The following is a 14,878-nucleotide window of genomic DNA, read 5'->3' on the forward strand; positions in this document are numbered from 1 at the left end:
AGAGTTTTCTAAATAGGCCTACCATTACAGGTGCAGACTGCAAAACTTGAAGTGTGGATGCTCTCAGGGGACCTTTCACCTTGAGTTTGTTTTGTCTCATCCAATCATATTCCACTTACTCCCTGGATCCCTGAGCTAATTGTAGTTATTTGCTGATACTGTTTACTCTTTAAAACTGAAATGAGTAGCGTAATCTTGACCAATCAAGTGCTGGATTGCTGGAAATGAGGGATTTGTTTATAAATTCCCTTGCTTTAATTTCATTTGAGTGTTCATTTTGATTAAACGATTACAAGCCAGTTAATACACTCATTCATCTGTATGCCTATTCCAAAGCACCATTTAACACTTATAATACTGTGACCAAATAAGGAACCGTAGTTAACAGTAGTTCACGGAGTGTGTCTACTCAATTATGTACAGTATAACGTCATCTTGGATGTGATTTTCTCCATCTCCAATTAGTCTTTCCGTGATTCCTCACATCTTATCTCCTCGCCTCCTTCTCAACTGTATTGGAGGAGAAGGTCCGAGAGCCCTCCCCTTCGCCAATGCATTTTAAGAAGGAGGCAACAGGGACACGTGGTAATCCTCCATAAAGGAGGCAGTACTTACCTTCCCTACAGAGCTCACCTTCTGCATTCACTTTCCAGGGGTTAAGGGAATAACATAAAACAACCAGTCAATAATCTTCCTTCAGTACGCTTCAATCCCATAAGCCCTAGGGGTATGTCATAAAGAAGCCATCCAAAACCTACTGTATATAACTCTGGGAGCCGGGGGAAAATTATATATTATAAAAGATGACTCATTCCTTTTGTAATGCTGAGGTAAAAAAAAACTAAAGATAGGAAGATATCTGCCTTGATATACGTAACAAAGACTGACAGGCACTTTCAAGTGGAAAAACAGTGCTAATTCATTCCCTCATAGGGAGTCTTGCGGTGCTGCAATATTCATGTCACCTAGCGCAATAAAAGGAGATCAACCCCTGCACCGCAGAGTGCCTAAGAATAGCATCCGTATCCCCCTTTGTTTTGGAGGAAGCTAGCTGGGGAGCACTGGCGCTCATGACTGACCCAGATAATACTTGCTATCAAACTGGAGGGGAAAACAAATCAGCCTGCAAGATGGAGAGAAAAAAACACAGCAATGATAAAAAACTGTTCTCCTGACAAAAAGTTAGACGAGAACTTGAAGGGAGAAGAAGCAAAAGAGAAAACTGCAGAGCAGGGGTGAATATTTTAAGATGATCTCTCATAACGAGAGATAACATCAAATCAAATCAAATGTTATTTGTCACATGCGCCGAATACAACTGTTGTAGACTTTACCGTGAAATGCTTGCTTACGAGCCCTTCCCAACAATGCAGAGTTTCAAAGTAAAAATAAAATAGTAAAACAAGAGGACTAAAATAAATACACAGGAAGGGAGCTATATACTGTACAGGGAGTACCAGATCACTGTAGAGCTATATACAGGGAGTACCAGATCAATGTGGTGCTATATACTGTACAGGGAGTACCAGATCAATGTGGAGCTATCTACTGTACAGGGAGTACAAGATCAATGTGGAGCTATATACTGTACAGGGAGTACCAGATCAATGTGGAGCTATATACTGTACAGGGAGTACCAGATCAATGTGGAGCTATATACTGGACAGGGAGTACCAGATCAATGTGGAGCTATATACTGTACAGGGAGTACCAGATCAATGTGGAGCTATATACTGTACAGGGAGTACAAGATCAATGTGGAGCTATATACTGTACAGGGAGTACCAGATCAATGTGGAGCTATATACTGTACAGGGAGTACCAGATCAATGTGGAGCTATATACTGTACAGGGAGTACCAGATCAATGTAGAGCTATATACTGTACAGGGAGTACCAGATCAATGTGGAGCTATATAATGTACAGGGAGTACCAGATCAATGTGGAGCTATATACTGTACAGGGAGTACCAGATCAATGTGGAGCTATATACAGGGAGTACCAGTACCAGATCAATGTGGAGCTATATACTGTACAGGGAGTACCAGATCAATGTGGAGCTATATACTGTACAGGGAGTACCAGATCAATGTGGAGCTATATACTGTACAGGGACTACCAGATCAATGTGGAGCTATATACTGTACAGGGAGTACCAGATCAATGTGGAGCTATATACTGTACAGGGAGTACAAGATCAATGTGGAGCTATATACAGGGAGTACCAGATCAATGTGGAGCTATATACTGTACAGGGAGTACCAGATCAATGTAGAGCTATATACTGTACAGGGAGTACCAGATCAATGTGGAGCTATATACTGTACAGGGAGTACCAGATCAATGTGGAGCTATATACTGTACAGGGAGTACAAGATCAATGTGGAGCTATATACTGTACAGGGAGTACCAGTACCAGATCAATGTGGAGCTATATACTGTACAGGGAGTACCGCTATATACAGGGAGTACCAGATCAATGTGGAGCTATATACTGTACAGGGACTACCAGATCAATGTGGAGCTATATACTGTACAGGGAGTACCAGATCAATGTAGAGCTATATACTGTACAGGGAGTACCAGATCAATGTGGAGCTATATACTGTACAGGGAGTACCAGATCAATGTGGAGCTATATACTGTACAGGGACTACCAGATCAATGTGGAGCTATATACTGTACAGGGAGTACAAGATCAATGTGGAGCTATATACAGGGAGTACCAGATCAATGTGGAGCTATATACTGTACAGGGAGTACCAGATCAATGTGGAGCTATATACAGTACAGGGAGTACCCGATCAATGTGGAGCTATATACTGTACAGGGAGTACCAGATCAATGTGGATCTATATACAGGGAGTACCAGATCAATGTGGAGCTATATACAGGTAGTACCAGATCAATGTGGAGCTATATACTGTACTGGGAGTACCAGATCAATGTGGAGCTATATACAGTACAGGGAGTACCAGTACCAGATCAATGTGGAGCTATATACTGTACATGGAGTACCAGATCAATGTGGAGCTATATACTGTAGCTGCACATTGATCTGGTACTGGTACTCCCTGTATATAGCTCCACATTAATCTGGTACTGGTACTCCCTGTATATAGCTCCAAATTGATCTGGTACTGGTACTTCCTATACAGTATATAGCTCTACATTGATCTAGTACTGGTACTCCCTGTATATAGCTCCACATTGATCTGGTACTGGTACTCCCTGTATATAGCTCCACATTGATCTGGTACTGGTACTCCCTGTATATAGCTCTACATTGATCTGGTACTGGTACTCCCTGTATATAGCTAATAAGGTAGTTGAGGTAGATATGTACATGAAAGCAGGGTAAAGTCACTAGGCATCAGTATAGACAATAATAAGGTATTTGAGGTAGATATGTACATGAAGGCAGGGTAAAGTGACTAGGCATCATGATAGATAATAATAAGGTATGTGTACAAGTGTGTGTGTGTTTATGTTGGTCTACGCGCGCGCGCGTGTGTGTGTGTGTGTGTGTGTGTGTGTGTGTGTGTGTGTGTGTGTGTGTGTGTGTGTGTGTGTGTGTGTGTGTGTGTGTGTGTGTGTGTGTGTGTGTGAGAGAGAGAGAGATAACAACCAGAGCTAGCTGATGTGAATCAAACTGTGAACTTGCAGAAAGGGGAGTTTTTTTAGTGAGAGAGAAGCATCTGTTAAAGCCTGCCTCTGTGTACATGTCCCTACCTAGCGGAGTGCAACATCATCTTATTAATCATCTGAAGAACAGCGAAACACAAATATGGCACCGGGTGCTGTTTTTCCTCACATGGTTCTGCAGTTGTTGCAGTTCTATTTCCAGCCCACCGCTACACTGTGCTGAGCACTGCTAAGCTTTGCAACAGTATGCAATGCTGTCTGAAGAAATGCAATGGTTTCATACACCACAAAAGGTCATGATGGGATTATTTGAGGTGGCGGAACTCCACACAGAATGTTTTTATGCTAAAGGGTCAGTTAAACTCTCACTATACAGTATATCTAGCAATTTGTAAACTCTTTGGGGTTTCACTTTGGCCACTCATAATGTAATAGACCAAGGACTAATATCTACTGAGTAAAGTGTGTAATTATGCTGTGGTAATTTATGCTACGCTTACATGCTAACGTGCTAATTAGCTGCTATGCCTCTCTGGGTTCTCCTACGCTATGACATGCTTAGATATGCTAGGCTAAGCTAAATGTGCCTGCTCTGTGCTAACTGTAGTGTACACTGTTTGTCTTACAAAGATGACCTTGTATCCAGATAGCACGTTTGAGGGCCACCGGGCCTTGCCCCCAGACCAGTTAGGCTTTGCAATGCTAACTGTACACTCTGTTTGACTTTCAAATGTGATATCCAGATAGCATTTCCAGTGAGGGCCAGCAGGTCTTGCGTCCAGGCCAGTCCTCCTCTGATACCCACCCCTCTCTCCTAGTTCCTGACTTTGACCCTCTGATGACAAAGGTGCTCCAGAAGAGATCATGGCCCTGATACTCCACTCCCGCAGACATTATGCTCACGCTGCCCTTTCAGTAAAACACATGGGCCCTCTGCCAGCTACTAGATCTACAGTGCCTTCAGAAAGTATTCATACTCCTTTATTTATACCACATTTTGTTGTGTTTCTCACCAATCTACACACCCCACAATGACAAAGTGAAAACATGCTTTTTGAAATATTTGCAAAAGTATTGAAAATGAAATACAACAATAGCTAATTTACATAAGTATTCACACCCCTGAGCCAATACTTTGTAGAAGTACCTTTGGCAGCGATTACAGCTGTGAGTCTTTCTGGGTAAGTCTCTAAGCTTTCCACAACTGAATGGTGAAGCTCAGGGAGAACAAGAGCACCTCCTCCCAGCTGCCCACTGCACTGAGGCTAGGTTACACGGTCACCACCGATAAATCCATGATTATCGAAAACTTCAACAAGCATTTCTCAACGGCTGGCCATGCCTTCCGCCTGGCTACTCCAACCTCGGCCAACAACTCCGCCCCCCCGCAGCTACTCGCCCAAGCCTCTCCAGGTTCTCCTTTACCCAAATCCAGATAGCAGATGTTCTGAAAGAGCTGCAAAACCTGGACCCGTACAAATCAGCTGGGCTTGACAATCTGGACCCTCTATTTCTGAAACTATCTGCCGCCATTGTCGCAACCCCTATTACCAGCATGTTCCACCTCTCTTTCATATCGTCTGAGATCCCCAAGGATTGGAAAGCTGCCACAGTCATCCCCCTCTTCAAAGGGGGAGACACCCTGGACCCAAACTGTTACAGACCTATATCCATCCTGCCCTGCCTATCTAAGGTCTTCGAAAGCCAAGTCAACAAACAGGTCACTGACCATCTCGAATCCCACCGTACCTTCTCCGCTGTGCAATCTGGTTTCCGAGCCGGTCACGGGTGCACCTCAGCCACGCTCAAGGTACTAAACGATATCATAACCGCCATCGATAAAAGACAGTACTGTGCAGCCGTCTTCATCGACCTTGCCAAGGCTTTCGACTCTGTCAATCACCATATTCTTATCGGCAGACTCAGTAGCCTCGGTTTTTCGGATGACTGCCTTGCCTGGTTCACCAATTACTTTGCAGACAGAGTTCAGTGTGTCAAATCGGAGGGCATGCTGTCCGGTCCTCTGGCAGTCTCTATGGGGGTGCCACAGGGTTCAATCCTCGGGCCGACTCTTTTCTCTGTATATATCAATGATGTTGCTCTTGCTGCGGGCGATTCCCTGATCCACCTCTACGCAGACGACACCATTCTATATACTTCCGGCCCGTCCTTGGACACTGTGCTATCTAACCTCCAAACGAGCTTCAATGCCATACAACACTCCTTCCGTGGCCTGCAACTGCTCTTAAACGCTAGTAAAACCAAATGCATGCTTTTCAACTGTTTGCTGACTGCACCCGCACGCCTGACCAGCATCACCACCCTGGATGGTTCCGACCTTGAATATGTGGACATCTATAAGTACCTAGGTGTCTGGCTAGAATGTAAACTCTCCTTCCAGACTCATATCAAACATCTCCAATCGAAAATCAAATCAAGAGTCGGCTTTCTATTCCGCAACAAAGCCTCCTTCACTCACGCCGCCAAACGTACCCTAGTAAAACTGACTATCCTACCGATCCTCGACTTCGGCGATGTCATCTACAAAATTGCTTCCAACACTCTACTCAGCAAACTGGATGCAGTTTATCACAGTGCCATCCGTTTTGTCACTAAAGCACCTTATACCACCCACCACTGCGACTTGTATGCTCTAGTCGGCTGGCCCTCGCTACATATTCGTCGCCAGACCCACTGGCTCCAGGTCATCTACAAGTCCATGCTAGGTAAAGCTCCGCCTTATCTCAGTTCACTGGTCACGATGGCAACACCCGTCCGTAGCACGCGCTCCAGCAGGTGTATCTCACTGATCATCCCTAAAGCCAACACCTCATTTGGCCGCCTTTCGTTCCAGTTCTCTGCTGCCTGTGACTGGAACGAATTGCAAAATCGCTGAAGTTGGAGACTTTTATCTCCCTCACCAACTTCAAACATCTGCTATCTGAGCAGCTAACCGATCGCTGCAGCTGTACATAGTCTATGGGTAAATAGCCCACCTATTTTTACCTACCTCATCCCCATACTGTTTTTATTTATTTACTTTTCTGCTCTTTTGCACACCAATATCTCTACCTGTACATGATCATCTGATCATTTATCACTCCAGTGTTAATCTGCAAAATTTAAATTTTTCGCCTACCTCCTCATACCTTTTGCACACAATGTATATAGACTCCCCTTTTTTTCTACTGTGTTATTGACTTGTTAATTGTTTACTCCATGTGTAACTCTGTGTTGTCTGTTCACACTGCTATGCTTTATCTTGGCCAGATCGCAGTTGCAAATGAGAACTTGTCCTCAACTAGCCTATCTGGTTAAATAAAGGTGAAATAAAAAAATAAAATAAAAAACATCTGCCCATTATTCTTTTCAAAATTCTTCAAGCTCTGTCAAATTGGTTGTTGATCATTGCTAGACAACCATTTTTAGGACTTGTCAAATATTTTTCAAGTAGATTTAAGTCAAAACTCAGCCACTCACGAACATTCACTCTCTTCTTGGAAAACAACTCCAGCGTAGATTTGGCCTTGTGTTTTAGGTTATTGTCCTGCTGAAAGGTGAATTCATCTCCCAGTATGCTTGAAAACATGGAGAGTGGTACTGCAGTAATGTCTTGTATTATATTTGCAAGCATAAGACTCGGTAACTGTTTTAAAGTCAGCATTGGCCTCTGTGAAATTCCTGAGCAGTTTCCTCCCTCTCCGGCAACTGAGTTAGGAAGGACGTATGTCTCTTTGTAGTGACTGGTTGTATTGACACACCATCCAAAGTGTAATTAATAACTTCACCACGAAAGGGATATTCAATGTCTGCTTTTTATTTTTTACCCATCTACAAATAGGTTCCCTTTGCGAAGCGTTGGAAAACCTCCCTGGTCTTTGTGGTTGAATCTGTGTTGTAAATTCACTGCTCGACTGAAGGACCTTACAGATAATTATGTGTGGGGTACAGAGATGAGGTAGTCATTCAAAAATCATGTTACACACTATCATTGCAACTTATTATGTGACTTGTTAAGCATATTTTTACTCCTGAACTTATTTAGGCTTTCTATAAGAAAGGGGTTGAATACTTATTGACTCAAGACATTTCAGTTCATTTTTTAAAATTAATTTGTAAAAATTTAGAAGAACATCATTCTACTTTGACATTATGGGGTATTGTGACATTTTTTCAAGATATCATGTGCCTTTTTCCTAGAGCCAAGTCTGGTATAAGCCATTGCATCAAAGTATTTTCCATGGGATGGCAACATCAGTTTACTGAATATGTCTATTCTAATGTGCACCTACAGGTACTGCAGTTAAACTCAATAGTGTACCTCACGTCTGAGTCGACCTCCATGTCTTAAACGTCAGATCTGGGCTGTAAATGTTTGAATTCACGAGAGGAGGGGGAAAGACAGAGGGGGAAAACCTTCCACCCCTCCTCCAATTACCCAGCCTCAACTCTGCTCTACGTCTCCACTTCAATGCGGAATTAAAACCCCTTTAATTTAATTTCTCACTTTGGGGAGTCACCCATGTCACCCAAATAGGTGTCCCTGCCCTCCCCTCGGAATAATGCGATACGGAACGCTTGTACCAAAGCCAACATCTCTGTCTCCAACTCGATCTCTCCTTCCCTATCACTCCTTTACTGTGTAAGTCATTTGGGTACATGGCCAGAGGGTTTGACCTGTGCTCCTTTGAAATGCATTAGCACGCTGCCCAAAAATCTATTGTATATTCCTTTGGCTTGCTGATGAATCGTCGTGACAACGCCAAGGTGAGTCCAGGTGTCAGACTGGGGCATCTGCAGCGAGGGAGGGAGAGAGAAAAAGAGTGAGGGAGAGAGGGAGAGAGACTTATCAGATGTGTAATGAAAAGATCTGGACTCCGATTAAGATGGTGATAGATGAGCCAGTGCAGTTAATAAAGTGTATTTATCTCTCCGAGACAAGGAGGAAGGTTGGACACAGGGCCTGTTTCTACGATCAGATGCTGCTGTTAAAGGGCTGTGATGAGTCACCTTACCAGGAAAAACTCTTGGCCCTTGTTATAGCCTATAGGTCCCAGAGTTTTCCCAGTCAGGTCACATGGTCAGGAAAAAGTCCTGGGCCTAAAAGGAGTAACCTGACAAGGGAAAACCCTGAGGCCTAGCTGCAGGCTATAACTAGGGCCTGGAGTTTTTCACAGTCAGATCACTCTTAGCAGTATTTCAAAGCAACCAAATGCAGTGAATGACTCAAAAACAAGACAGTCAACTCCATGATCACCTGAACAGATGGTCATTGTGCGTAACACAAAAGTTAGCTCTACATTTGACTAGCTAACATGATTGTATTCTCCCAGTTGGCTCATTAATCCTGGACTGGTGTGGGGAGAAGAACACAGAACACAACCAAACTGTGCTATTCTGGGGTGTTTGGCTCTGTGAGTCATCACAGACAGTGTGTGTGTGTGTGTGTGTGTGTGTGTGTGTGTGTGTGTGTGTGTGTGTGTGTGTGTGTGTGTGTGTGTGTGTGTGTGTGTGTGTGTGTGTGTGTGTGTGTGTGCGTGTGCGTGTGTGTGTGTGTGTGCGTGCATGTGTGTGTGTGTACATGCGTGCAAGTGTGTGCTAGCATGTATTTGTGTACGTGCATGCTTGGTCCATGCCTCTGAGTGAGCAAGAGTGACAGAGAGATAGTGTGTGTGTTAGTGTTGTCCAGTTCGCGAACGATTCAGTCTTTTTGAACGATTGTTTACAGTATACTGACTCGAGAATCATGATTTGTTCATTTTAGTCATTGGTTTGACCTGCTAGTGCTGGTCACAATGAGTCCTACAGCAGGATTAATACACGCTCCTCTGGCTCAGCTGCTCCAGAGATGTGTTCAGCTGCTCCAGAGATGTGTTCAGCACCTCCAGAGATGTGTTCAGCACCTCCAGAGATGTGTTCAGCACCTCCAGAGATGTGTTCAGCTGCTCCAGAGATGTGTTCAGCTGCTCCAGAGATGTGTTCAGCTGCTCTAGAGATGTGTTCAGCTGCTCCAGAGATGTGTTCAGCACCTCCAGAGATGTGTTCAGCTGCTCCAGAGATGTGTTCAGCGCCTCCAGAGATGTGTTCAGCTGCTCCAGAGATGTGTTTAGCTGCTCCAGAGATGTGTTCAGCGCCTCCAGAGGCTCCAGAGATGTGTTCAGCGGCTCCAGAGATGTGTTCAGCGCCTCCAGAGATATGTTCAGCACCTCCAGAGATATGTTCAGCGGCTCCAGAAGCTCCAGAGATGTGTTCAGCGCCTCCAGAGATGTGTTCAGCACCTCCAGAGACGTGTTCCAACCACCGCTTGGCGGTAATGTGCGCACAGGAAAATAGATCAGAAACATAGAGAAGAATAATACATGTGAGTGTGAGAGAGAGAGAGAGAGAGAGAGAGAGATACTGTGTGTATGTGTATCTGTTTGAGAGAGAGAGATTGTGTGTGTGTGTTTGTGTTCAGACAGAGACTCTGCTCTGAAGGCATTAACTCAAACCTGCTGCCGTCACATAACGGGGGTGATGTGATGAACTGACAATGATATTAACAATTAACTACAGACACAGAAATTAGGCTAAACACAAATCTAAGTATTGCAACATAGACACATACAAACAGACAGTTCAGAATTCAGACCTGGGTGCAAATAGCTTTTTTTTTTTTTTTCAAATACTTAAGCTGTGCGTGATTGGAACCAATGGAGGCATCCCAAAAGTGCAAACGACTCCCATTCCAGACAACCCAGGTCTGCTCTAACAGCAAATTAACAAGCTTTTGGCACACACACACACACACACACACACACACACACACACACACGCTCTCACTCTCTTTCTCTCTCTCTCCATCTCTCTCTCTCTCTGAGCAGTAGCCCACTAAGGCCTCCTAGTTGCCAGAGTGCTTTGGCCCCCTCGGTGAAGGAAACAATCTCAAGAAAGGAACAACAGGCGGACTGGTCCCACCGTCTTGGCAGATAGGTATTTTAATATGGGCTCTTGGCCTCACACCAGCAGGCAAATGCTCTGCGCTCCACTTCGCTGCAAACTAGACCCCCTCTTCTCCCGTAGCGATATAATCAGTTGAAAGGGGTCTGTTGCCAGATAGACTTTTCTCAAAGACATTAACCTTGTTCCCAAAGCAGACACGGATCACAGTCGCCTTGCATTGTGGTCCTCAGCTTAACTTGGGCGCTAAAGCTAGGGTTTGGCCTCCGGCTGGAAAAGAGAGAGGCAGATAAAGAGAGAGAGAAAGAAAGAGAGAAAGAAAGAAAAAGAGAAAGAGAGAGGAACGGGGAAAGAGAAATTAAATAAATGTACAGGATCAGTTGAAGACTGAAGGAAGAATAAGGACGGCGCTCAGAAATATATGAGGGATCATAATTCAGTCAGAGGGAGAGGCAGGGTATTTTCTAACTGCCGGTGATAAGGTACAGTGACAATACAAGGATAGGGGCCTTAATAAAATTCATATAAACCCTACTGTATATTTGTGCGGTGAAGCAAGGGGCCTTTGTTAACACGCTGAGTTTATGGACGTATGAATCGTATGATATTGGCATATGCCTATTGCTCAGATGTGGAGCCACTCAGTAGGGGAGGTGTGGGCTAACACATCAAGTTTATGGACGTATGAATGGTATGAATGGTATGAATGGTTGAATGGTATGAATGCCTATTGCTCAGATGTGGAGCCGCTCAGTAGGGGAGGTGTGGGCTAACACACCAAGTTTATGGACGTATGAATGGTTGAATGGTGTGATATTGGCACATGCTTATTGCTTAGATGTGGAGCCGCTCAGTAGGGGAGGCGTGGGCCGTTTGTATTGCAGAGTCTCGTTAAGGATGTTTCATTAACGAGGCATGTTTCATACATAGCTCTGTCATGGTAGCCTGGTTAAAACAGACTGAATGTGATGAGCGTAGGGTTCTGTGTGATTTAACCAGGCTAATTTGTTGGCTTCCTCCATGCCAGTATATCCCATGGGTTTCTCCATCACATGTTCACTGACCAAAAGTCAGCAAAGAGCAAGTCACAATGCTCCGTAGCATGTCTCATCAAAACAATACGTCAACAACAACAACCGCTTCCCTGCCTTGGTGTGAGACCAGATTTGAGTCATCTGAACCCCTTTAAGAGTACGTCAACAGTGATCTGTAATCGGGCAAACGACCCCCCCACAACGGAATTTACACGGTCAGGTTCAGTGTGTTTCTTTCTCCCTCAGTTTTGATCAATGCAAAGTGTGTGTATCCGTGTGTGTCCTTGTGCGTGTGTATGGTTGGGGGCTCACTATGTCTGCGCATAGTAAACAGGGCGGATTTTAGCCAATTTGGGGTGTGATTGAGCCTGAGCAGTCCCCCGTCACAGCCAAGGAAGAAGTTATCAATCAGAGAGGGCCCCGGTTGCAGCTGCTACCACCAGGCCACACAGCAATGTATGAGGTAGGGAGACAGAGAGAGGGGGGGGGTAGTAAGAGAGAGGAGAAGTACAAAGAAGTGAGAGGGGTAAGAGGGATAGAGAGATTAAGAAAGATAGTGAAAGCGACAGAGAGAGAGAGAGAGAAAGTAAGAGAGACAGAGACAGCGAGACAGAGACAGAGTGCACCAGTGGACCTAGCAGCAAGTCCTCTTCCATTGCAGCAGTGTGGTCAAACATACACAGCCACTTGGGTAAATCCAGTGGGTGTGTAGTAATGATCCTATATACAGTATATATGGCATCGCAGCCAAGAGTGGTATCTGGAAGCCGTACTGTACTGTCAGTTGTAGCTGAGATGCCATTAACAATCCTCACATCCTGAGTTCTCTGTGTGTCACCTCTATACATACTTTATACATACTGATTCATTCAACCCAACTACGGGAGGGAAGACATGCATACACAATCTTGGTACTGTGTCCCAAATGGCAGCGTATTCCCTATATAGGGCACTCGTTTTCAACAGGGCTCATAGAGCTCTGGTCAAAAGTAGTGCACTATGTAGTGAATAGGGTCCCATTTGGGATGCATATCCACAGTACACGGCGAGGGAAGGGCACAGAATGTCTACTGTATCATCACCATGCTAGGAGAAAGAGATTGATGAGAAGAGATTAGAAGGTGGGACGCAGAGTTGAGACGTCCATAAATGAAAGATTGGTCTGAAACAGAAAGATTCCGTTGTTGAATCGTAAAATTGTACCAGTAAAAGTTTGAAAAAGAAACAGATACAGAATTATCTGAGCAAACTATTCCGTTACTTGGACTGTAAAGAAACTCGTACTTGATCAATGCAAGTTTAAAAGTGACACAGTTTACAAAGTATGGGTGACAGTAAGTGGACATGAACCTTCAAATGTGACCGATTGACATGCACACCTGAGAAAGTAGATCCACTTTCTTTCCAGAGTTGTCACCTTGGCGATGGATTGTAAAGTGCCCTTTTACAGGACAGATATTGTATGTCACACAACGCGTTACATAATGTGAATCAATGCACCTGTTCTGTATTTAATTGCTGAATCTCCCTTAGTTTTGTCTACCGACTGTTGACATCTGTCTCAAAGCTTTATTGATTCCCGTGAAAGAAGTCAAGATCAGTGCACTGTGTGTAAGGTGAATGCAAGGAGGAACTAATTGCATTTCGTTTTGTTTGGTTTGAAAGTGCTTGCATTGTGGTGATTGAATGAAGGCTTTCAGTGAATCATTGAGCAGGGTAAACAGGGTCTCAATCTTGGCGGACGTAAATGGAAAATGTCTACTACCAATCGGTGGCCCTGCATATCTATTCAGTTCCCATAGCTTATGGAAGGTGGAGGCAAGGCCACAATGCTGAACATTTGAAATATTCGCAGTTGTTTGAATGATGCTACGGTATACAATAACTACATGATCCTATGTTATGAATGGATGCTTTCACGAACATAGACATGGATGACATGTCATACTGTACCTACAGCATACTGCCCTACAGCTGGTCCTTGTGGTAAACAAAAGGATGGAGATCTTAAAAGACCTCAAAAACCTGGATGTGGAAAACTGGAGATGTGGATTTTTATCAGTTTTATAAAGTCACCTGGATGTGGAAAACTGGAGAGGTGGATTTTTATCAGTTATATAAAGTCACCTGGATGCATACATTTACTAAAGGCAACATAATGGAGATAAAAACCCCCAGGGAGAATGCATAATGGAGCCATACTTCACTGCGGCTGCACCCCAAATGGCATCCTATTCCTTTTATAGTGCACTATTTTGACACGTGCCTATGGTCAAATGTAGTGCACCGTAAAGGGAATGGGGTGCATTTGGGACCCGTGGTGTGGATTGGAGGGAGGGAGGAGGTGGGTCTATTGTACTGTAACAATCACATAGGTCTGAACTGCCTTTTATTCCATTGACGGGTCAGTCAACGGCATTGGCTGCATTGTCTCACCTCCATTTCATCTAATATCTGAAATTAGAACAGGGGGGCAATTGATGAGCAATATAACAAAGAACATGTAAATGCTAATCAATTGACCTCCACCGAAACACCCGGCAAATAGCCTACTCCACTGCATGCATCATTAAAACGAGTAGTAGGGTTAGGGTTGTGACCCTGGACGACATCACTCGCTCAGAAAGCAATTTATTTATAGAATTAACTTGTAGTCTATCAAACAGGAACGATGTGTTCGCTTGGGCCGTTATCAAACTTAAAGCCCTTGTTTTGTCAGAGGTTTTTAAATAGAATAAAAACAATCCCTCAGCAGCGTACAAAATAAACACACCAAAACAATATATATATATATAGTGAGAGAGACAAAGAGAGACAAAGAGAGACAAAGAGAGACAAAGAGAGACAAAGAGAGACAAAGAGAGAGAAAAGAGAGAGAGAGAACTGTTTCCGCTCCACAAAGGAGATCAGTGGGAAAATACTAATTAACAGTGCAGATATGAATAGAGATGAGGTGTCAGCCCCTGTAGGAGAAGAATACATTTACCTCTGATCTGCATACAAATAAACAACATTAAAACTGGATTTATTAATGGACAGTAACTCTCTAGTACCCTGTCCTATATAGCCCTAGATACAGGACGGCCAGGTTGTGTGGTGTTGTTATAGAAATATGCACAGGGCTGCTGGGCGATATAGATGAGTAAACATCAGAGAAAGTAGTGTCGCTATTCGCTGTCAGTGTTGATGTTTGTCTCGTTTGTTTGTTTGTCAACTTTAGGTAATTGATGCTTCCCTGCAGTGAGTCAACAGGCATGTGT

The 14,878-nt window shown here is 44.0% G+C and overlaps 1 protein-coding gene across 1 annotated transcript in view; it reads right to left on the reverse strand.

The window, feature by feature from the left end:
• Window positions 1–9,458: 9,458 nt before the first annotated feature.
• Window positions 9,459–14,878, reverse strand: part of LOC121839342 (putative protein TPRXL) — a gene marked incomplete at its 5' end in the record, with an annotated part of 42,793 nt that continues 37,373 nt past the window's right edge. The window contains 1 exon segment of the mRNA XM_042297787.1: window positions 9,459–9,948. Coding sequence (XP_042153721.1) covers window positions 9,459–9,948 — 490 coding nt within the window.

The sequence above is a fragment of the Oncorhynchus tshawytscha genome, linkage group LG15 (assembly GCF_018296145.1).
Source record: "Oncorhynchus tshawytscha isolate Ot180627B linkage group LG15, Otsh_v2.0, whole genome shotgun sequence".
Lineage (NCBI taxonomy): Eukaryota > Metazoa > Chordata > Actinopteri > Salmoniformes > Salmonidae > Oncorhynchus > Oncorhynchus tshawytscha.